The sequence below is a fragment of the Plutella xylostella genome, chromosome 21 (genome assembly GCF_932276165.1).
Source record: "Plutella xylostella chromosome 21, ilPluXylo3.1, whole genome shotgun sequence".
NCBI lineage: Eukaryota > Metazoa > Arthropoda > Insecta > Lepidoptera > Plutellidae > Plutella > Plutella xylostella.
In genome coordinates, this window is record NC_064001.1 from 5,656,046 (window position 1) to 5,681,327 (window position 25,282).

Genomic DNA, 25,282 nt, shown 5'->3' on the forward strand with positions numbered 1-25,282 from the left:
CATTTGTATAAATCGCTAGTAAGATCCCAGCTTGAATACGCCATAGCAGTGTGGAACCCATTTTATAATAAATACAACACAGCCCTTGAAATGGTACAGAAGAAATTCTTGAGATCTATGCATTACAGATGTTTCCATTCACGTATGCCATATAAAACACTCCTCAGCAATTACTCTATTTTATCCCTAGAAAATCGACGCACCTTACTAGATGCTATGCTTCTATATGACCTTTGTCACTCCAAATATGACTGCATTGACCTGAACAATAAATTATGTTATCGTGTACCCAGCCGGGCGACTCCAGCGCGGGCAGCCCATCCCTATCAGCTGTTCGCTATCTCAACAGCTCGCACTAACGCCGGTAAACGTGAGCCATTTAATCGCTTAGCAAGCTCTTATAATAAATTCTTTAATAGTATTGACATCATATCAAGTAAGCCAAGTAATTATAGGAGACATATTATTGATACTCTGGAAAACCTAACGTCATCACAATAATTATATATATTTACATTTAGTATATTGTAAATATATTTATACAATGTATATGTACAAACTTACTGCCTGCTATATATATTTATTTAATATTATCCATATATTTATGTTCTTTTGTTACTGAATACTTTTCAAATTTAAAAAAGGTGTTTCTTCAGTTTCTTTCTTTAGTCACTTAAGTTAAATCTTACTCTTTTAGTTTGCATGTTTCTTTTTATAAGTTTAAATAATTACCTACTTAATTAAATTAGATAACTGTATAATTTACTCATAAAATACTTTTTTGGTAATCTGTGGTTAACTGTGTTGGTAGTACATTCGTTACTATTTAATGTGTATAATACCATTAGCTTAAATATAATGTACTATTGTTTGTTAATCTTAAAATAATAAAATAAAATAAATAAAATAGAAATTCACACAAGTGCGTCCACTTCATCGGTATTGCTGACGCCGTTTCTCCATACATTTATGACAATCCGTTTGGTGCGAAATGTACGATACCGATGGGTGGACGCTTACCTTTATGTGGATTACCATTTAGGCGTAATTTTATGTGCATTACTACGTGGGTAGGTGCACTATGACCAAAAAGGCGTGCCAACTATGGGTTTGACCATTATTGTCAATTACTGATTTGGGTTCAAGTGATTTACATCTGTTTTCTAAAAATACTGTTACAATGGATATCTATGGTAAGTTTGGTTAATTTATACTCGTAGGTGTTTTCTAGCCGAGCCGAGCTTCGGTTTATTTTGTGGGTCTAGAAGTATGTAAAAAGTTTATCTATACAGAATCAAGAATTTGGTGGAGCATGTCAAAAAGAAGCAGTGAGTAGAAAATAAGTGTAAAATTGCGAAAATAAAAACGGTAGAAGATCAAATTAATTACGGAAGCAGAGACCTCTACCTATCCTGAGATATATTACGCTATAGACACAGGATTAATTTATACGATAAACCTATAAATTAATCACACAATATTTTATGATTTTATACACTAATAAAGGTGCGTACACACGGGCGGAGAAACCTCGTGGTTCCGTTATCCGCGCGTACAAGTGGGACGCGCATAAGTCTCCGCGCTTGTCCCAACTTGAGACAATACCATTAATCCATACGGAACCAGATTACTGTGTAATGGCCTTAACTTGAGCCTATCAAGAGAGCTGAAGCTACACTTGAGTAAGATAGAGACGGACTGTTGTTTATTAGTTATTAGATACGAGGAGAGCTATTACGCTGTACTTTTAGTGCATGTTTTGTAGTTTGCGAAAACGAAACATGATTACGTTTTCATCTGTCTTTTGCCTACGTTTTCTGTAAAAAGTATGCAATCGGCACGTTTAATACAGTGAGAAAGAGTCATGGCTCACGCAGTAGCGCACCGAAATTTAGTTTTTCGTCTGAGAGGGTGACGCTCCGGGTTTCGTAGGACAGCTCTTGTTCGTTCGTTTTTCGGTGGGTAGATGTAAAGATGACGACCAACGCAACAACAATTGAAAATTCCAATTGAAAATTTGTCTGAAATGGTACTTATTAAAAGTTCTTAAGTAAATCTCATTTGCGAAATAATTATAGTCTCACGAAGTACGGAGTGAATTAAATTTAATTCTTAATTTTATAGTTGTGCTCTATGTTACGTTAATTTAAACTTACCTACAGTAGGGAAAGGGTATTAAACTTTAATAGGTGCATCTTTCAATGTTACTAATTTAATCAAGTCAATAGTCGTTTCAACTTTCATACACTATAATTAATATAGTAGAAGTATTTTAGCACTATATGTACACTTATTTACACAATAAGTGATCATGGTCGTTCGACTTGTGCGTGAACTTTTGTACATCCGTAAACTTTCTTTTGATATATTCGTCGCGGCAGCAATCTCTGTTACACATTCAAAATACTGTCATACAAAATTCTTCATAATCTTCACACACGGAACACTTTCAATGACAATAACCGATTCTTATCTGTATCTGCGTGATTGGGTACAACTGGTACAAGATATTGTTTTGTCGGCTCATCCGATCAGCTCTGCAATGATGTATGCGAACTGGGCTGCTGCTGACACCTCAATGATCTATTTAGCAGTTGTAATCTACTCTGTGTGCATTGTTCTCTGTGACGGTGCGTGCTTATCTGATCTCTCTCTATGCTTTTTGTTGGGCACTTTGTTAATATGTCTCCGTATTGTAATGACATCGTTTTTGTATCACGTGCAAAATTCAATAATTGTTTTATTATTTATTTACATAAAATTTTCTTCGCATTACAGCATACACTAGTAAGTACCTACGTTATACATTTAAACTGAATAAAATCCAACTCAAAAAAACATCTTCAAACATAGTGTTACTAACCTTACGACCTCAAAATTGAAACGCCGAACGCTAGTCAACCGATCTACTTTAGCGACCAAATAAACGCGCTTTTTTCTACCAAAGTTTATACCTTTATTTGTTATGCCTGCGTACAGCAACGTGGGGATTTGTAAATATTACCGCGGATGATAAATGGAGCGTTGTAATCGGTACAATTCCCGACCATTACACGCCTCGCGCTCTGAACTTTATGCGTCTCATTTATCCACTCCTCAATGAATCAACGGTGAAACGTGCATGAGGTAAACACGAAAACAATAAAACCAAGAATATGATTGCACAGGAAAATGCCTTGTAACTTGGTCTAAATATAGACTCTCAATTAACATTAGATTGGACTTAATTTCGAAAGTATTACAGTCAATGTTTACTAACACAAATTATATTTCACGCATGCACGCCCAAATAAGATCACCAAGACACATTATTAAAACCGATAGCCGCTTACTTACACTGGTTATCAGCGTGAAAAAATCTCGTCATATTGTTTGATGACAAACCGGCGCTTTGTCGCGTCGGCATTAGCGAGGGCCTTCCTGAAGCGCGAACGAACGAACGAACGGACGAACTGTGCCTGTAGCTGTGGGGCCGCGCCGCCAGTCCCGCTCGCCACACCGCCGCGGACGCACGCGCAGCCATGCTCGCCCGCCGCCTGCTCGCCCTCGCCGCGCTCGCCGCCGCCGCCGCCGCCGCCGCCGACCCGCCGCGCCCGCGCCTCATCGACTTCAACCCCTGGGCCTGGCTGCCCACCAGCCGCAACCGCTCGCCCTCCATCATGGACTACTTCTTCCCTCCCTCCCGCACCCCCAAGCACTCCAACCTCGACCCAGCCGCAGACCGCAACCCTCCCCTAACCACCCTGCCCCAAACTACACTCGAGGAAAAAAGCGCGACCACCATAGAGGACAGGGCGACGACGCGCAAGTCCTCCGCGACCAAAATAAAAACGACCGTACCCCCGACCACGGTCACCGTCCAGAAAAAGAAGAAGACGAGCTCGAAAACGACGACAGCCGCGCCAACTACTATCGAAACTAAAACGACCAGAGTCCCGGAGACGGTCGGGACGACCATCCGCGAGACTACGACGGCCAAGCCGACCAAGCACTACACGATCAAGCCGCTGGTCCGCACCACCACGGAGACGCTGGTGCAGGAGACCGACAGCACGTCGTCGGAGAGCGACAGCACGGAGACCGTGTCCGGGTTCGAGTCCACGCAGACCACGGCCGCGGCGGACGCAGACACGGCGGCGGCGGCGCTGGCGGACGCGCGCTCCACGGACGCCGCCACGGCCAGCACGCCCGACGCCACGGAGCCCACCACGCCGCCCGACGCGCCCGACAGCCGCGAGGGCTACCTGCCCCTCAGAGACAAGCCCCAGCAGACACACGTCAAGATCAACGAGCAAACCAACAAAGAGGTCAGTCACACCCCCTTACTCCAGTGAATAAGATTAGGATTTTCACAGGCGATTACAAGTGATCGGGCATTAATTGCAACTTGCAGGTAATAAATATTCAGCGCGTTTAAAAGCCCCGCCAATATCACCCCCAGTGTTCTCAGTGCGCAAGAATGAACTCACATAAATTTTATCTAATGAGCCCCCAGAGAAAGGTTAGGCGTGCATTCACCGTGGTACGCGCACGTTCCCACATTATTATTGCAAATTGATATGCATTATTTCGCGCTACCCGCTCGATCGACAGGTTAAAAATAGAAAAAACATAGAGAAAAACGGTTAACATGGTCGGAGTAACGCCCTTTGCGCCATGATCTATGAAATGAATTCTGCCGTGGAAGCCATCTATCTACAAGTTGTAAAAGAAAAAAAAACTGTGATTGGAATAGTTTTAATTGTTAAGCAGGTAATGGTCAATTAAACAAATTGAATATTTGAATGTTCCCATGGATTTACCTCGGAGTTGCGCGGCCGCTCGGTGGCCGAGTGAAAGCAATACTTAGCTGATGGAAATCGCGAAACGGTACCAACGTTTTTGTTGAGAAAATTTACCAGTAAAATGAATGAAGGTTGCTTACTTAGCTGTTTACGGTGCGCATTGGTTAGCACTTTTTTCATTGTTTTTTGGGATCGAATTCTAAACTATGTGGTCGATTCCAATACCAGAAAAAAACAAAGCTTGTAAAGTCTTAATCGGACATCGAAATATTTTTACGGTTGCGAATATTTTTTAGTTTTTAAGATATTTTGTTTTCATTATTATAGATCCAACTAATTGACACATACCTATTTGTAAAAGACATGTAAAGCAAACAAATGATCTCGATCGGAACACTCGCATACCTCGACAGCCGGCGCAAAAACCACGAAAGCGATGTGATATGAAATCAATTGAAGTGCGAAACAGACTAATCAAGCAAAAAGCGAACTATTATGGGTTTTATCGGGTGAAAACATCTTATTAACATGTTCTTACAGGATTACATAGTGGCAGTTGATTTGAAAGGGTAAAAAACGTCCTTAGCAAGAAGACTATTAATTTTTCTTGTGTAGATTGAGCTTGTAATGATAGATTAGGTTGACATATTAATAGGCTCTATCTTCTAGTGGGACGTGAACTCAATTGATGCAGGGGGTAATTTACTAAAAGGAGATGTGGATGCAGCCTTGTTTTTTTTGTTGAATGAAGTCGTGTGGATGGTGTTGATGTGGTCGACGTAAGATGACTGAGATATTAACGAGGTTCTCAAAGTGAAAAAATTAATATGAGTCGAATTTGGCAAGGTTGAATTTGTTTTAAATGTTAGATTGCAAGTTTTATGTACAAGAGAATGGTGATCAGCGTAAAGTTAGCTCATTCATAAGTCAAGTTAGGCATGGAGTGAAAAATATTGAGATTTATATTGTTTTACCTACATTTGGAAACTTCTAAACTTTATTGGTGCAGTAGCCAAAACATTTAATTTAAACATGTTTTCTCCTACAACCGCGTATGAGTGCGGTCACATTATGCGTCCACGATGTTCAATTGAAGAAACTCGAATGCTACATGAAAACCGTCTAGTACTTTCTATTACACAATCGAAGTTCAATCAACGGGATATCGTGATCTTGGCCCTTTTGTACTACAGTCTGTTCCCCGGCGGTGGCTTGCGGTGACAAAAGGCGCGAGCGAGCGTCGTAACCTCACGCAATTTGCAGTTACGCATAATTGTGTCATTTACCATTTTTCATTACAGGAATATTCCATTACCTTCATAAGCTTACAGTAAAGTTTCTTATGCTAAACTGTATTACCATAAACCTGAGATAGTTTAGCAAACTGATTAATACTACTGAAGCCACTAGTAATTAAATTATATAACAGTTTTATAGCATAAACCGGGAAGGAACCACGTCTATGAAAGGAGATTAACTTGAACCAGCTGGATTAACTTTACCATAATACACAAAGCTACGCCGGCACACTCCGCAGCATTTAGCATTACCTCAGTAGGTACACGACTTAATGAATATTATAGCTGAAAACTTACGCAGAGAAAACCATTAAACTTTTTCCGTAAACGGTGAATATAAAATTTTAACCGCCATCTTGGAAGATCGACTGTTTCTGGCATTTTATTAAAATGTACGGCTCTCGATAACATAAAATTTCGCTGCCGTGATGATTTAATGCCTTTTCTGGATAGCCGACCCACAGTTACATCTTTATTGATGTTTCGATTCTTAGAGTATATTGATGGTGATCTGTATCCTTATTCTGGTACGGAAGAACTACCCGTGGCGATTTTGAAGCAGCCATCGATCACTTTGCGGGATGCTGATTGGTCGAGCCCGCGCACCGGGCCTCGAGATCGCAGTCCATTAGATCGAGTGAACAGGAATAGGACGCCAGCTTTAGGCTAATCGACTTAATGATAGCCGCAGATAGCTTTGATCATACTGTGCAGGTATTTGCATTTTGGCGTCGTTTGCTACATTTACTTGGGGCTATTATGCATGAAATTGCCATTCGCTTCCAGATGTCCGGTGTGAAATACAGGATCCTGTCAGTATAGGGCTATTAGTATGGTTTATTTTTGAAGAGATATGAATTCAATTGCTGTCATAGACTATGACACTATAGTAATGATACTGATAGCAGCTGTAGTGCAGCCCAGTTCAATACAAGAATGAGACATAAAAAAATTATAACCCTGTAAAATCGTACGAAAGTAATAGATAGTTATAAGAGTTACAAAAGCTAGCACTTAGCTATTTGTAATGTTGCTTAGTTAGATTATTTCAATCCAGCCTTCATAACTTAAAATTAATATTTTCAATGCTCAAAACCTAACAACGAAATCCTTCCGCTAAAAATTACTACGACAATTCTAAGCAGACGGTTGTCAAGTAGTGTATGGGCATTTCGTATTGTCAATAAAGTGATTTCCTTTTACTGCTGAAATGGTGGAATAATTCAAGACCACTTGACTTCTCATTCAGTATGCTGAACACACTCCCCTTCAGTACTATATTTTATTTCGTTTCCTACATTGACAAAGGCAAATCCAAGAAATTGTGCAAGTAGAAATTTACTGTATAAAAATGGAAACGTAAGTACATCATTATAGATAGTTCTATACGATTAAGTTTTTAATGATAAACTCTTGTTGCTTTTATTAACTCAAAATATTTCCCTTAATAATACAATGAAATAAGCAAACTTTGCTGATAAATCATAAGGGTTATTTTTGTATTCAGAAATAGTAATCACCTTAAGTTTGTTCAGTTTATTTTTTTCCATTCAACAAAAAAAGTATTTTTTATTTTTTATAATCTTGCTACGAATTCTAAACGGGAGATAAATAAATACAAAAAGTATTATGTACATTTCATTCATATTCAGAACTCCACAAAACAGGTGATTACAGTGTGTTTATGACTAGTTTATTCCAGTATAAACTGTTGCACTTGACTATTTACATATTTGACGGAAGTGCGTTTTCCCATAAAGTAAGATTTAACTGCACTATTAAATAACAGACCGGATTCTTAATAATTATGTTCTACCTTTTAGTTAACTAGTATTATTTTTAGCCCTAAGTTTACCGGTAATCAAGGATAACTAGACTTTTATTCAACACTGAACGAAAAATTGGGGGCTTACGAGTTTGACGTGCCTTACTGCGTGTCAATATAACTAGAATTTTATCTGTGAATATACCTAAGGCCGATTCCCTTCCTACATCTATTCTCAATGGGGGAGTAATGTACCTGGCTCTCTCCTCCCTTCTACAGGGTGTTGCAAAATTGGTATACTAAGCCGAAACCTACATGTGCAGCATGATATATCCAAGCCCGAAACTGAAATCAGAATTTGGAAATTCGCGAAAAAGAAAAAACCATAGAAAAAGTCACGTGACCAACAAAGTTTCTATGGAAAATGAATTTTTTTTTTCGCGAATTTTCAAATTCTGATTTTAGTTTCGGGCTTAGATATAACATGCTGCACATGTAGGTTTCGGCTTAGTATACCCTTTTTGCAACACCCTGTATAAACAGATAATTTAAAAATAATACACTCACGGGTAAAGAAACTGTTCCACTTACAAAATTCAGACACCATCTGATGGCAGATCATGGGGCTGTTTCCCCATATTTTTCATTGTTTAATAGGAAATTTGAACGAAATATTAAGTTTTTTAGTTATTTATATTCTGGTACACCGTTAAATGTACTTAAATATTGCAGAAGGTCGGTTTAAGAATCGTCCTTAACATAGTTTTTTTCCGTTTAGGAGTAATTTGGTGAATTTCTCAATGGAACTTTTTCATTGCCCGTGAGTGTAGTTTTTTAGTATATTTGGGGTAGTTCAATGATAAAAAGCCACCCCGTACGTGGTATGTTTGTCTCATATCTGCGGCGCGGCGGCGTCACGTTACATTCGTACTACGCGGGGGAATGTGAATGTTGGGAAAGGTCGTAAAATGACTTACTTCGTGGAAAGTTCATGTACCGTCCGCAACGCCAGTTAGATCTATAATATAATTATGTATTTATTTTGTTTTTTTTTGTAAAAGTTACGCATAACAAAAATTGCAAAGACTAAAATCACGACATTTTATAAAAATCCTTTATCCAGATGTAAAACAGACTATGTAAAACTGAACTCCAAAATTACTGGGAACAGTAATAGCAAAACATAAATATAGGTAGGCACTTCAGATGGGGAACAATGATAAAGTTCCAGTGACTTAGCACCAAATTAATCCAAAAGGAAAAGGCTAGCTTTGGTGACGGCGTTGACCCCGTCTGCAATATTGAAGTAGAGGTTCATTTATCAACATCAACATATAACCAACAATTAAGTTTTTAATTTATGAAGCTATTAGATTACATTTCTCTGGAGATTAAGGTATTTTTCGGCATTTTGTGGATGCAATTTTTCCTTGCTCGCGAGTATGTAAACAGTTTAGTTTATTTCTGTTTTATTGTATGTTTGTTTGTATGCCTATGGACTTGTTTCCGGCAAATAAATGATATAAAAAGTATAATAATAATTATCCGATCCCGTTTCTGTCTGTACTAAGCAACTGTAGTGGTTAGGGGCAATCATGACGAGCATTTAAGTTGTTTAATTTTAAATGAGAAGTCTGTGGTAGTAAAAGGCATACCTTATTTTCTTTGTTTACATCATTATTTTATATTTTCAACGGGAAGTTGTAGAGATGTAAGTAAATGTTTGTGTTAAATCAAATAAACTAAAAACCTTACTACTAACTGCGTATTAAACTGGGCAATTCAAAACGCTCATTAATTACGAAAAAATATAAAACAAGTAAAAACTTCAATCAGAGGAACAGAATTTATTGGAAAGTCTAATTTCAAAATTAAAATGAAGAAGGTTAATCGATTTATTGACGACACTTGAATCGATTCACTTTCTCGTCAAGTACCACTCTAGTAAAGGTCGAATCCTCAATTAGATTTACCTAATTAATTAGCGATAGTTGAAGCGTCATTGATTCAAGAGAAATTTTATCTAATTGTAATTATTAAGTTTAAAGTCGTATCGAGGTATAGAAAACCGAATTTCAGCATAATTTGCTTTTACCATGAAACCTTGGTCTTGTAAAATGAATATTTAACTATAACTACTAAGGAAGAGAACAAATCACCTTTCAAATTGTAGGTTCACACAGTTTTCATTTTACATAAGTTGATGATAAAAAATCTTACAACTTGAAAGATACATCTTCAGATTGGTGGATATAATATCAAAAGATAGATGGGTCACGGGCACATAACTGAAGGTCTCAATAAACCTTCTCTCAAGTGAATGATAGTCACTTTCATTTTATACGTTTATTTCATATTAAATAAGATGAGTTGGTCGATGCAATATAAACCACATATAACTTTTCAGCGTTTAAATCATATGAAAGTGTAGTCATTGATAGACAGAGAACAGTTGGCAGTAAAACGTAAGTAGTCAATTCAGTGTTCGTGTTTATACCAAACATTTTAAACAGACACAACATTTAAATTATACGACCTAATTCAGCGGCTGCGGCCAATCGGAATGTTAGTGAAAGAGGCGAAAGTAAGCGTAGGCTAAGATCTAGGTTCTAGGGCTCATAAATTGCCCATTGTACAAGCACTGTTTTCTATGTAATTCTCAAGGCTGAGGCCTCACCTGTATCTAAAATGAATCGTTGAAACAACTGTTACATTATAAATAACATTCAAGCCTTTAAATTGCATAATATACCTGTGTACTATACATGTATACATCATGGTTGGTAATACTTGAATAGCAAGGGAAGCTTCAATCTTTGTTAACTCGCTGAGTATTACACTTTCATCTTTACAATTTCATGGTTGTTAATTTTAAATGGCATAAACTTTAAACAACAAAATGATGCTTAAAAGCCTCTTGCCCAGTTTAGGTCAGAATTAATCCGTGAAAGTTTTACAAGCTTCTTTACTTTTAACAAATGATATAAGGATTTCCTGCTTAAGAAAATAAATTGAAACGCTCAACGGCGAAAGTCTTCATCAGTGAACCAATTATTTTGTTAAATTACCTATCATCGCTTTTAATAGCTTCCTTGCAACAAAAAATGCCCTGATCCGTTCCTGACAGCCTTATCTGACATTCGTTTATAAGCGGAAGCGTTCTATTTAGCTTCAAAAACTCACCGAGCCATATTAGCTAAATTCCATGTTTACATAAAAAAAATCTTTCCGCGTGCGTAAATTAATGAATCAGCGGAGTGTAATGACCATTTTACATATTGTTAACGCATTTTTGAATGCGCAAACGCATGACACATGCGACGTGTTCCTACTTTCGTTCTCAAAACTGTCGGCATGTCAAGCAATTATGTGTAATGATGTTAAGTTGTCACTGCTAGTGACAACTAGAGAAAAGGTTTTGCTTCACCGATTCATTGTTCTGGACCACAATAGACGTTGACGTGCAACCGTCAAACCTTTGTAAAAATATTTTTCATTCAAAACTTGAGCAAAGCTCCGCGAAATTCGGAGAACTTGGACATAATGCCGTATGTATGTAAACTATGCATTGTGTTTTGAGTGCAACACATTTAGCTTTCTATGCAATTTTTGACATTTGCAAATTTTTTGTCAACATGTTTCCTGAAAATTCTTATTCAATTATTCGTACAGCTATTGCACTATAACGACCACAACACTAAATGACTCAATCAAGCCAATGAAGACGACGTGGTCGCAGAAGTGGCTCCACACGGGTCACACACCTGGAATTACATACACACTGACATTGATACGTGACACTGCGCGCAATGTGTGCCGAAGAAATGGGAGCGCGCGTCGCAAAACCGCCCAGTGCGGTAAGATCCCATTACAGATTATTACCCAGATTCGTAGGGTAATCGCACCTTTCATCGGCTCTTGAGCGAATTTCGTACGTGTCCGAGCTATTTCTAGAACAAGGGAGTCATAAATAAGCTATGGATGCCCTTCAGGGTGCCGAGCCGTACGAACATTCATAAACTCTTCTCCATTTCTAAACATCATTCTTTTCTAAATGCTTGTTTTGTAAACTCATCTCCGGTAATAATCTGTAAACTCGTAAAAAATAAGTGTTCAGCAGTAAGAATATTTAGTCTACACCTTAATAAAACATCAAGCAGAAACCTGAAATCTCCCGTTTCGCAAGAACAACATTATCAGTTCAGAGAGCTTAGCTAAGGTATCGCAATTTTAGTACACCCTCCATCAAGAGAACTAAAAATGGAAATAAAAACTCGGTGCTTTAATGTACTGGGTAACAACAGTACGCACCCGACTTAGAGCCAATGAAGCAAGCAATAATAGAGCCATAATATCACTCGAGCGCAGGAGATATGATTGATGTGAGAATGTGAGTGGATCGATGATCTATCGCTCGCGAAATGATTGGGAACGATTGTGAAGAACACAGTTCGCGGCAAGGAAATAATAAATATGTTTGAATAGATTTACATTGTGAGTTAGGTATGAGTGTTAATTTAACTGATTAGGTTATAAAATGAATTTTACTTAATTTTTTTTAGCTAAAACATATTAAAAAAATACATGTTGCGTAATAAACGGAACACTCTGGCCGCGCCAAGTTAGTTTATTATTAAAATACTAATATTTTTAGTACTTAAGTACTACATAAAATAACGTAATAATTAGTCCGAGTTTCTATGCTATTTGTATTTACGAAAACATCATAAACATTTGCATGGCACAGCAAAAAGAGATGGTAATTTTCGTACAGATTAAAATCTTGAGTGAGGCAGCGCCACACTAGATGGTATCAAATCTAAATTAAATGATACGATCCGTATCTTAAATGTTTATGATGATATGTTTATAACTAAGGTTAGTCATTTAAAATGAACACAAGTACAATAATTTAAGATTATTAACAAAAATATTTTTAAACACAGTGTTAATTAAATCATTTAAGTATTTCCTTTGATTAATCTTTTCGCCAGGGTTTTTCTTCTCTTTTTTTTAATTTGTTTCGATTAAGTACATCTATTCTAGATTGTCGTTATTACAACGGAGTTAAATATCCTATTACTGAATTTTAATGCCCTTCAATGGATTGAAAAATTAAGAATTTAAACTATTGCAATACAAATAAGCTGTTTTTAATTTGCACCAATACATTTGAGTAATTAAGTGGCAAATCTCATGGGCTTAAGGGCACTGCATCATAAAGTCATTATAAAATAATTTACTCAAAGTAATGGCAGAACATGCAGATTTATAACGGCAGATGTTGTTAATGAAAAACAAGTTAAGGACCAACGATTCGTGTCAGATAAGACAGATGAAGATATAGAGCCATGGAAGTAAATTAATCAGTGGCAAAAGTGTGGGTAGTGAGCACGGTAACTCGTATATAACTGAATACCTTGATGCAGACTTCAACATTTGAGAATATTATTTATATTACTAGCTGTCCCCGCGAGCTTCGCTTCCGCTAAAGTTCAGATTTACTATAAATTTTATTCTAAAAACGTTTATATAATGTATTTTATATATTATGTGTATTGTATTGTACCTATATATTTTTAGGGGCTTACCGGTAATTATTAGTTTTTCATTCTTGCCGAAAAACCATCCCTGAACATAAAAAATATGGTAAACTGTATTTAGGCGTTGTTGAGTTATACGCTTTCCAACGCATTTAGAGATTAATTTTCATATTATATGTAGGTAGATAGATTTAAATAATGAGAGCTGTCGTTGAGAGTCCCCCGCTGTGGAACCTTCAGGAAATAATTGGTACAAAATACAAAACGTACCAACCAACATACCTGCACGAGTCACAACCAATTTACAGTGCTCCAAAATTGATAATGCGCATAGAAATCTTTGACAGATCGGTTGTTTTCGATTATGTGACACATGATATTGACTCCTATTTCTTACGAACAAGGTGCAAAATGCAAGTGTTTTTTTAAGGCTCTTACGATTTAATAATTCGGGTGTCAAGATCTGCATGTGCATTATTAATTTTGGATAAGTGTACTTCCTTCCAATCAAATGTATCAGTTGGAATATCACGCAGTAATGACCCTTAAGACTTCCAATCTCGTCAAGGTAAATGTGACGGATCCTCGCATCGCACAGGGTCGACGTTCCCGCGGCCGGAATCGGAGGGTTACTCTATACTGGCAAAAACTAACGAACGAGAGTTGTCGTGCAATCGGCACGTTAAACGTGCAACGAGATAGAGTAGTCGTGGCTCGTTTTTTGTGATATAGAGTGACCCCGCCGCGCGTGTCACTTGTTACGCGCTCGTCCAATGACATAAACGATTCGTCGGACCCAATTAGGAGATCTTCGTGATGTACCGCAACGTGTGCTGTTGTTGCGGAGGTACAGTTGCGCTTCAGTAGAATTGAATACCTATATCTTTATTATAAAATACATCACATAAATTGGACTTACAAAAAATATACTTACTAACTAGAAACAATGTATAATAGGCGCCCTTAATTCAACAACCCTTGATACAGCAACTAAATTCAACTGTTTTTTCTATTTAGGTAATATTTGTATGATAAATAGAGAGTATTCATTTTCATTTGATGATAGTCGTCGTCTTTGTAAATTTCTTGTGTCATTCAACTACCAATTTCATTTTATGCATCTGTAATTAATGTTATGTGCACACGTATTGTAAGTTAAACATATCATTTTCATTTTACACAAGTCTGTGCACTGTACCTCCGCTATACGGCACACAACTGTCCTGCTCAGAGCAACGCACGCGATAGGAGGGTTACTCTATACTGATGAAAAACAAACCAACGAGATTTGTATTGCACTCGGCACGTTTAATACAACGAGATAGAGTCGTGGCTCGCGCAGCAGCGCTACCAAAGTTATTTTTTTGTCATATAGAGTGACCCCCAGAGTCCGCACGCAAAACGAAACGCCTCGAGATAAACGCAACCGTTTCGGAAAACGTTACGGTCCCAATAACGAATCTCATAACGGTGCGGCCCTACGATTAATTTATGGACCTTGAAATAAACGGTGATTACGCCAACGAGATGAAATCGGTATCTATACAGGGTGATGAAAAGTTATAGTCTACGCAGAAAGTGGATGAACCAGGTTGTCAATCTGGACAAATATTATGTTACCTTGTAAATTAGCTTTTATCAATCATATATTTATTTGAAACAGTAAAGTAAGCAAGGCGAGTATGAGACTATACTAAGATGAAGCTGCTTAAAAAAAAAGGACGACTGTTCAATTATAACGAATACGTCAAGATCTAAATCGTGTTTAAGATACGATCAGTGTTACCAAGCGTTGATAACTTATTCAGACAACGAAAATTATTTATAACTTATGTTATTTAATATCAGAACATAATAGAGTATCCTGTTTGTTTTAGAATATTTAAACAGTACAATGGTAAGTTGTAATAATAATATTATTATATGTAGATAGACAAGATGATGCAAAACTATTCTTCATAAATGGATCAGTTTGTTTTATATAATAAATAATGTTGTATCCCTGTAATTTAATAAGCAAGCAAGTTTATTTAATTACGTCTAGAAAAACTTATTAGGAATATGCTGACAGCTTCACTATTCATCATTCGACATTAATTCCAGTTAAGTAACTTGGATATAGTTTGATTAAGACCACACGTAACGATTGACCAAGAAAAATATTTAAGCAACAAAAACAACTAAATTATTTAATTTATGGACGGTGTATGGTGTATGTAAGATACCAGGGGAGCAGCTGACGGTTTAATAGATAAACTGAACATGGATATTCTTATAAACGATGTAATAAATAAATCGGGTATTTCAGAATAGGACCAGAAAAATCTGTCTCTCAAGCGCTCTAGGCAATCCCGGGTACCTACTTGAATAAGAGCTAAACAAGATTTATGTATTTATATGTTATAAGAATATTCTTATAACATAATATTAAAATGTTGGTGGCATCGCGGTCCAGTTGTCGGCGTAAGCAGCCGTATAGACGGGCAATAACGAATGATGACTGTTTCATTTCATTTAAGTTTTACAAGCGCCGACCATCGGCCATGCTGCGTCATCAAACACACAAATACTTAAATAAATAGTAGCTTGAAAGCGAAGCTAACAATGGAATAATTGTAGAAAGTGTACAAATTGATTTTTATCACGTTAACTACGTGCTGGCTGGTAGCGGTGTGGCGGCGCCTTTTCGTGCGATCGAGGGGTCACCGGTTCAAATTCAAACAACTTCCAGCAAAATATTGCTATCTTAACTTTCAACAAGATATTTCCCACTTGGCATGCGATAAAATACCGTAATATTCGATTGAAAAAATACTACACTTTATTTTTGAACTTACTGAATAATCTGAAATAGCTAAATTAATTTATACATACTTGTATGTGAATAATCAAACTAACGATTTATCTCAAAAGATCGATTGTTCAATATTTAAGCACATAAGTAGGTATAGTTATAGCAGGAACGAAAATCTTTAGATGCAAGCAATATTGGCGTAGTCTAAAAAGGCAAATTTCAATTAGGATCTCAGATAAACATTACCACGAGATAACTATACTTGGAATGTAATTAAAATGAATTAACGACTGTGGTCACTTCCTGTTCAAGAAGATCCCATCTTTATGATATTCTCTATTAACTGATGAAATGTTAAGTTCTATAAATTACTTTCTAGTTAAAGTTAGGTTCCTATCTCAAGATACCTATGAACTATTTCGGCACATTAATTCATGAAAATTCATATCGCATTTGTGTATCTTCCCTATCTGCTTGAACTTAAAGTATATTATTTTATCTTAGATACTAAATTGACAAGCACAAAAGTTAACGCCAGATTTTATTGAACTTGATATGAACACTCGTCAATTTATTGTATCTGAGTAAAAAAATAGACTTTATATACTAATAACATGCATATAAATAACAATAAAATAAGCGGTTTAGGTTGTTATCAGCTGATCAGTTATGTATTAATAACTGCGAATAGAAAATGAAAGCTCCGAACCAAAACACATTTGTTTTTCAAAAGTATAAATCAAATATCTAACCCTGGAGCTACAGAATATACGTCATACTTTCTAATTGCCAAAATTAATCGTGTCCATCTCCGAAATACCGAGTACTTACAAGTTACAAGTTGGGGGCGTGGACACTAAAAGTTTTGAACTCATAACTCATCTTATGACAGGTCATTAGGTGGAGGAATTCCATCGAAAAGGAAATTTGACCTTATTTGCATACATATATGTATGTGCGATAAAATACAAGGTCCGTAAAATGGATAAAAAGATTACTCTTTTTTTTGTACACCAAGAAATACTTAAATATTTTTACATTATAACTTAATAAGGGTAAAAGGCGGTTTTATCGCCAATTTCTGCCAGGTAACCTTTGGATGGATGGACTAAAAGAGACAAAAATAGGGTACTTATTAAAAGGAATACAGTTTAATTAATATGTACACACTAAACGCTCACATAAAAATATGTACATGTAAATACAAAGATTAAACAAGTAAGAAATATTTTGGAACTTACAAGAGAAGTTTCAAAAGGCTAGAACTCTTAAACACAAATATGCCCTCCTGCAACTCATACTGCAAGGGAAAATACAGGGCAAAAGAAGACCTGGCCGTAGAACTCATTGGCTACAGAACCTGGCTGAATGGTTTAATATGTCCACCATAGAGCTATTCCGAGCTGCGACTTCCCGGGCCCAAGTGGCCATAGTGATAGCCGACCTACGATAGATGGCGACTGAAGAAGAAGAGAAGTTTCACAAGAGAAAGACAAAAATCCACACGAGCAGACGGCGCGGACAGTAAATAAAGAATATTTTGAAGTAGGTATATCCGTTATATCAACAGTCGCACGTCTATCGGTAATGCTCCAGCTTTATCCATTTCACTGCTCATTTAAATGTGAGTAATTATGTATTCAGAGCATCTTGAGTCAACAAGTTTACAGACAAACATTCACTTTAGAGCACTGTCAGTGCGCAAACTGTGTCAAGTGACATGGAAATGTCATGACTCGTTATGTTTATTTGTTTTTCTTTTACTAAACACTTTATGAACCATTTAATGCAATTTATAGTCAAAGGTGACGGGGCCGCGAGTACTCAATCATACGAAAAAATACCTTATTTGGAAAATGGAGGAACACGCGTGTTTAATTCAATCTATTATAACTTTAAATGATTAAGAATGTAAATTAACATTTCCTATACATTTTCTGTGAACAGGTCAGCAGTTACTAATTATATGAATTAAATGTATCCCGTTATCAGTTTCATGTTTCACGACAATACGCATAACTCACGAGCCAGGAGCTTGCGTGCAAAAGCATAATCTGAGTCTCCATTGATTTTCAGTGAAAGTTTTCAATAGACCATCTACTCGTAACAGCTGCCAATTCGCTATATATCCGTTTGACCCTGCCCATCTAATTATTCTATTGTAAGACAACATTTGCCTATTGTGTAGTAGATGGCCGATACAAAGAGGCGCTTGCAGATGAAATTGAAACTAAACGAAGGCATGGCGATGACTGGCAATAATTATGACGCCTATTTATTTAAACTGTGTAATTCTAGCAAGCGAAGATTAGTGAGAGATGTAGCTATAACCATACCATATCTTGGTGCACGAAAGAAGTCTCCTTGAGTATTGTATCACACATGACATGCTAAAAAGAAGACGCAAGTATGGCTACCAAGCCGGGTGCGTTGTTTTTGATTAATAAATATACTGTATTGTACAGCGCGTCAGCAATATCGCTTACATCAGCATAAACTTTAATAAGTAAAACTGTAAAGTATATAAGTACAAAAACAGAAAAAAACATCAAATGTATCGAAAGGAATGCGTAGACTGAATCTTCAAAGTAAAATACTGGCACATCATGCTGCAAAAGAAAAAACAAAACACAATCACTGTGCTGTAATATTAGCGAATTCTAATTTGTTCGCATAACGCTTCATCTTATTATGATCGCTGAAAGCCTCTGGCGAAAGTTATTGGTACGGCTGACCTCTCCATTCATCACAAGATTACCGAAAGTGAAATGAATTTAGTTCACAGATTATTTTGACAGGTACATAACAATGCTCTTCACACGTGCTCTCTCGCGCTTTGAGACACACCGATTCTAGGCCTCTCATATTGAAATGTGATTTGTGAAACGGTTTATAGAGAAGGACTCGATTCTACATGGCGTGTTTGTAGACAAACACCAGAGCTATAAATGGATAAAATATAGTCGCTAAGTACCTAGCCCTAGGCTACAACAGAACAATAAGTTGTTTCTTGTTAGTTTAAAAAAGTTGACAATAATAAAGTTTCTGAAACTTAAATTAATTACGTGAAGGCAACGAAAGTCAAACTTAATTAAAAAGGGCAACTTTAGAAATAATTACAATTAATAACTACCGTATTGCGGTATACTCGATAGAAATCAAATTAAAATTTCTAATACATGCGACGACGCCGAGGGGAATTGCAATAAGATCACATAAATTGAGAAAAAGCTATGCGAACTTTATGCAGACAAAAAGGTCACGGAAAGTGGCCTTCATGAGACAAATTGCTAATAGAAATTTAATGGGTTCGAGGAAATCTAAATGGGTTTTAGATAAATGGACGGCCCCTTGGAGGGTCACTGGTTCAGACCGCATCGTTTTCCAATGAAACAAATTGAAAGTTACATTATGCTGTTAGCTAATGGCATCTAGATTATGATCTTTTGGACAATTTCAAACTGAAAATTGCTTTATGGTGTATATTTTCCTTTTTGTTTTGAAACTATCCGTATGATAGCCATTATGTAGCCATTATTATATTTATTTAAATACATAGTCAAAAATACCACTCAATTTAGAAGAGTCTCTCTTACCACAATTTCACCACATTTACAAAACACACAACATTTTAACCGTGAAAATGGCCAAGGATGCACCCAGACACGGTCAATGTGAAGTACATAGTAAGTCAGAGCCGGTCGAATGGGCACACTAGGAGATAACGAGTGCCCGCCATCGGCCGGCGAAATTGCTTCGGCTAATAATTTTACATTAGCTCGTTCCGTCTGCTATTTACTTGAGACTTGCACTTGGTCGCCATTTTATTTATTTACTCGTATCCTTTGCATGATGTCTATAAGTTAGATGAATCGGCATAAAAGGGAAGGATGATGTTTGCTTGATTTCGAACCAGTAAAAAGCTTGGATAAAAAAAAGTAAATACTGCAATAAAAAATAATAATAATTAAATTGGTGCTACAGAGTTACCGTCAAATTCATAGAACGTATTGTAAATTTACAACAAGGTTAAAATTGACTTTGAAACACACAAGTTTCGACTCTTTACGTCGGTGAAAAAGTTGTCGTATACCTCAACGTCAATTGTAAAGTGTCAAAAAGCTGTATGAATTTGGGGGGATAGATTGTAGATAACGATCCATGATAAAATTTGGTACTGAGTAAAAGAGTTAGTTTCGCAATAGAGTTTCCGATATACTATGATGTTAAGCATATACATTGCAGTGAAGAATGTGCCCTGTTTAAACGGAGCTGGCGGCTCCTAACACTTTCGCGTCGTGTTGAGCCGCTCACATTCTACTGAACCTAGACCTAGATTATACTTGTGCACTACGCTGAAAATACTTATTTGCTTTCCATATTCACATAAATGAAAACCCCAATAAATACTTAATTGAAATATAAAAATACATATTATATTATATTTAAACAAGACAAAACTTTTTAATTAGACCTAATATTAGAACTTAAAATATAAATTATGCAGTGAACGAGACGTAAACAGAAACAAGGTGATAGCAATTTAGAAGCTGCAAACACTCATAAAAAATAATTACAAAGCAAACTTAGACATGACAAGCTCACCACATAAATTCAAAAAGTGAAAACCTAATGACGAGAAAACATTTACTAGTTATGGTGTTTCTACTATGCCTTGAATTGGAGCGGGTGTGAGAACCAGGGTTCAAGACGTAATTGTGTTACCTATAGTAATTTTAGAAGAAGTGAAAAGCTGTATTTGTAATTTTATAGCTAGCCAAGCTGGATATGGGATGACTTTTATCATCCAATCAGAAGGGCAGCATTATTCATAGGTGCCAATTGTTATGCACCATTAGTATTAGAGTCTGTAACTCGGAGCTATCTTTTTGATCGCACCGTAACCCCGCGGCCGCACTCACAGTATGTTCGCTTCCAGTCCCGTAATAATATCCCGAGGGATCCCAGAACAGTCCCGTTAGTCCTCTCACGGAATATTTGCGAAAATTTACATGCTGCTTGTATGTTTTATCAGTGCAAGTTGACCGTTAGAGCAATTACAGTGTTCACATATATCAAGATCCGGACGCTCTAACAGTATGTTATGCATAAAAATCGCGTCGGGACGTAAACTACCATTTCCAAGTGCACTATCGCGGTGATCTGCTTTATAGACGCGGTTGCATCGGTTCTTGTAACTATGCCTTTAAATTTACTGGTATACATGATTTATTGCGCTCGAAAATTATACGTTGAGGAAACACGCGTGAAACAAGCAACAAGAAACAGATGAAGAAACATTTGCGGCGCTAAAAGTGTATCGGCTGTCCGTCACTCGTCATGTGACATTACACATTCAGCGACCAAACATGGGGCCGGTGCAATGTCGCTGGAACCAGTACCTGCACTCAGACTAATTCTTGTACTATTCATTTCTTATAAGGAGCCCCTCCGGCCACACAGCGCTGCACTTGACATCTATGGCGATGAGAATGTTATCCGTGAGAACAAGTATATCAGAGAAATTAGTAAAAGTTTAAAAACTGGATGAAAGGAAAACCAAATGATGTTTTATTAATGGCATTCTCAGATACAGCTATAATAAAAACGAAGGAAGGAATTCCTCAATACATTAAAGGCAAAACGACTGAGCGGATGAAAGTGGTAATGTTAAGGCTAAGAGCGATAAGGATCCCTGAAGGGGAAACTGTCAGTGAAAGAGATCAATGCTAATGATACGGCGCGGAATATAGATAACATCCGACGATCGCAGATGCCAGATGCCGACAAATCGGTAGGGACAAATTAACAGCTAAGCGCTACTGGTCTTACACTTTCAAACGTTAGCAAACCGTTGTAGACCAACGGAGTTGCGATCAATAAAGCACTGTGTCAGGTAGCGGTATGCAGTTTTTACTGCGTCTTCGTTTTATCCAATCCACCATGGTCCGCCGCGCGGCGATTCGACAAGCAGCAACAACCTGGCGTCTTCGCACCTCGCGATACTCGGGGATTCTGATTGAAAATTATAATCCGAGGTTTACAAGCGTGGCCGCGGCAGCGGTTTAGGTGTCATTTTATAACTTTTTAAGCTGCAACTGCATTTGTTTCGCTCTGAATTTTTTCGCGAGCTCCCATGCCTGCGGTTGTAAGTTCGGTTAGATTGAAATCGTTACGACAATGAGTTTTTTCCGGACAGAGATAGTAATTGATATCACCGGCTGCTCTCTTACAAACGTAATCTAATCTTGACTTTCACTTTCATCAAAAAACTTAAATAGACAATTATATTATTATTGCTGAGAATGACATTTGAAAACAACATAAGAGCATGGCGAGAATATGGCAAGATGTGATTGCACTGGATTTGGAATTCAGGCGTCACCCGAGCTCCGGCACACTTTCAATTCATTAATCAGAAAAGCCGGAGATTTAATATACTCGAGTGCAAACAGTCATCAAGGCGCCGTAAGAAATGTCATTAGCTGATTTGGAGCATGGGAAGGTATTAAGACGATGCTACTAATAACACTACATGTATAGGTGCGGAATCGGAATAGATGGCCAATTAACAATATTGTCGGCGACTTTCTCTTACATCTTCTTGTTACAATAACATTGGTATTTTAGTCATTCTGGTCGTGATCATGACATTATTTACATTGCGGTTGAAAACGCGGACGAAAGTTTCCGTATAAGGAAGCGTTACTGGGCGGTCAATTTCCCTCCGTCGGATTAGGTCAGGTTTATTGATGTCAGTGTGTTGGACGCAGGGCGTAATGAATGCAAACGCCGACAGTGAGCGCGGCATCAGCAGGCGGCGCACGCGCACATTTCGCGTGCCGGTGACGCGTGCTGTCAAGGCTAGATGGACTGCTAATTTCCATCTCTGCCGTATTCTTTCGAGTCGCTACGTAATTAAGCCATTCGTTCTTTCACATGATAAGTAAACAACAGAGTCTGCGCTATAATTTGTATCTAATGAAACTAAGAAATGTGGAGGCGGCAGATAAGAGATCTCGGCGGAGATGGAGCCGTGTTCACAGAACTTCCCAACTACCGAAGAAAGCCGGGCCTTATCGTGGAACTATCAGGAGGACGTGCCACACTCCAGATCTCATCTTTATTTACAATTCCACTTTTATCCTATTCGGTTACATCCTGCAGCAATATTATGATCTGTAATAACATGCTGCGCCAGACTTTGCAATTTAAACGGGCATGTAAGGAAGTGGCCGCCGCTGTAATTTGTAGCATTTTACATTCTCCGATACCGCGCTCAATTATATCGAAGATGGCCGCGGTGTTTATTGAATTTGCTCCAAATAGAAATGTCTTTTGAAGTAGCATTAGGTTTTGAAGTCAAGTGTCCGCCTTTCGTCCCGTGCCACAATGGGGCCGCGTAGACAATTATCTGTGCCTTCGCCTCCAGACCTAATGGAGCCCTTATAAGGGCCCGGTCGCTCCCTACAACGGGGTCAGCCGCCCACCGGACCAACGGTAACGATCGTGAGATTTTGAATGCATTCATGCAACTTGACATCGTATAAATATGGCACCTCATAATAGAAATAATTGAAACTTTTGTAGAGAATCTCCGCAACGTTTTGTTCACTCGAGTGTAATGAACACTTTAGTTTCATCTTGTAACAGTAATGTTGCGTTGAAAATATCCACTTGAGTAGGTAGCGCATAACACCGATCATTAGTGCAAAAGAGCGGGTAAATGACGGGATGGTTTACGTGAGCGCTCTCTTACAATGTTGACATAAACGATGATGGTCTTCAAGTATTTTGAGCAGGAATTTAACGGCACAGCATAGTCATATCATGTAACAGTTCTTCTCCGTAACGTTGTGTTTTGAAGGCCGAGCCTGATCGCGATTGTTGCGTGATGGCCGACGGTAAACTTTTATGACATGATAAAATTAAGGCGTAATTTGAGCAAACTGGACGAGTTAGGTACTAGAAAATACCGTTTCGAGATGCGAGTTTGCTGCTGATCTAGAGAATTTTAGCTAATTCTATTAATAACTAAAAGTAGCGAGCCGCAGCAGTTTGCTGCAGAAATGCATTCAAAGATAGCCTCATAGACAAAGCGAGATTAGTCGGATATACACGGCATTCCCGCAAACTTTATGGGTAGATATCGCAGATAACAGTAATAGAAGTTGCAGCATCCACGAAAACAACACGTGTGCATTTACAAGGAAACCTAATTAACCCCGGGTTCAAGCAGCGGGTCCGCGCATCCGACCAATATTATAGCCCTACAAGGGGAATAGGTCGCCCGCCGTTGACTCCCTTGTCTAAGTAAAAATTTAATAACATAACACGATTTATAAGTATCGAGCGTCTACAAAAGGTAGGGTAGGTAATAGGTGAAAGCGACAGAGTCCCAAGGCTTCATCATTCGGTCTGATAATCTCAGGTTCCATTGTGCTTGGCCACGGCGGAGCAGCAATTTGTGAAGACATCGCTTTGAAATGTCGCTTCATTTTACTAAATGAGTTGCCAGTTTAGAGGTCTCAGTTAGTGAGTAATTAGGAGTGGTTGCTTATTGTGTTCCGGCACACTCGGCCACTTTCCCGGGGGCTTTGTGAGGCCCTTTCAACTGTCAATGAAGATATGCCTACAAGCTTGTAATGATCACGCTACACTACACCTATCTCGTCTATTCATGCATCTATGCAGGTCTTACAATTTTCGGTGGCTATTTACTGGTCATTAATTACGCGTATCGACGAGAAGAAAGCATGTAAGAAGTTATGAGCTATTAAGTGTACCTAATTGATAAATGCGGCAGTAAACGTGATTAAGTTTATATCATAGCGTAATAGCATCTGACCGTAATGGGTCGTAATTAATACCTTGAGGTCAGTTCACAGTTGGTTTAATACATAATGATGTTTACTTTGGGGTGGAAACATATTATCTGAGCTTTGCTCTTCCACCTGCATGTGAGCTCGCTACCTGTTGATTTACAAGATTAATATAAACATCTCTCACGAAATAGATTCACAATTAAACTTTTTGTCGTAGATACTTCGTATCTGGTTTCTGTATAATGTAGAAAATACATAATATTTGGATTTATT

The 25,282-nt window shown here is 37.7% G+C and overlaps 2 protein-coding genes across 2 annotated transcripts in view; one reads left to right on the forward strand and one right to left on the reverse strand.

The window, feature by feature from the left end:
* LOC105395975 (elongation factor-like GTPase 1) overlaps window positions 1-25,282 on the reverse strand; it is a 131,596-nt gene that overhangs the window by 56,857 nt on the left and 49,457 nt on the right. The window lies entirely within an intron of this gene.
* The window catches only part of LOC125490179, a 63,644-nt gene continuing 41,832 nt past the window's right edge, over window positions 3,471-25,282 (forward strand). The window contains exon 1 of the mRNA XM_048628633.1: window positions 3,471-4,307. Coding sequence (XP_048484590.1) covers window positions 3,522-4,307 — 786 coding nt within the window. The 5' untranslated portion in view covers window positions 3,471-3,521. The remainder of the gene's footprint in view (window positions 4,308-25,282) is intronic.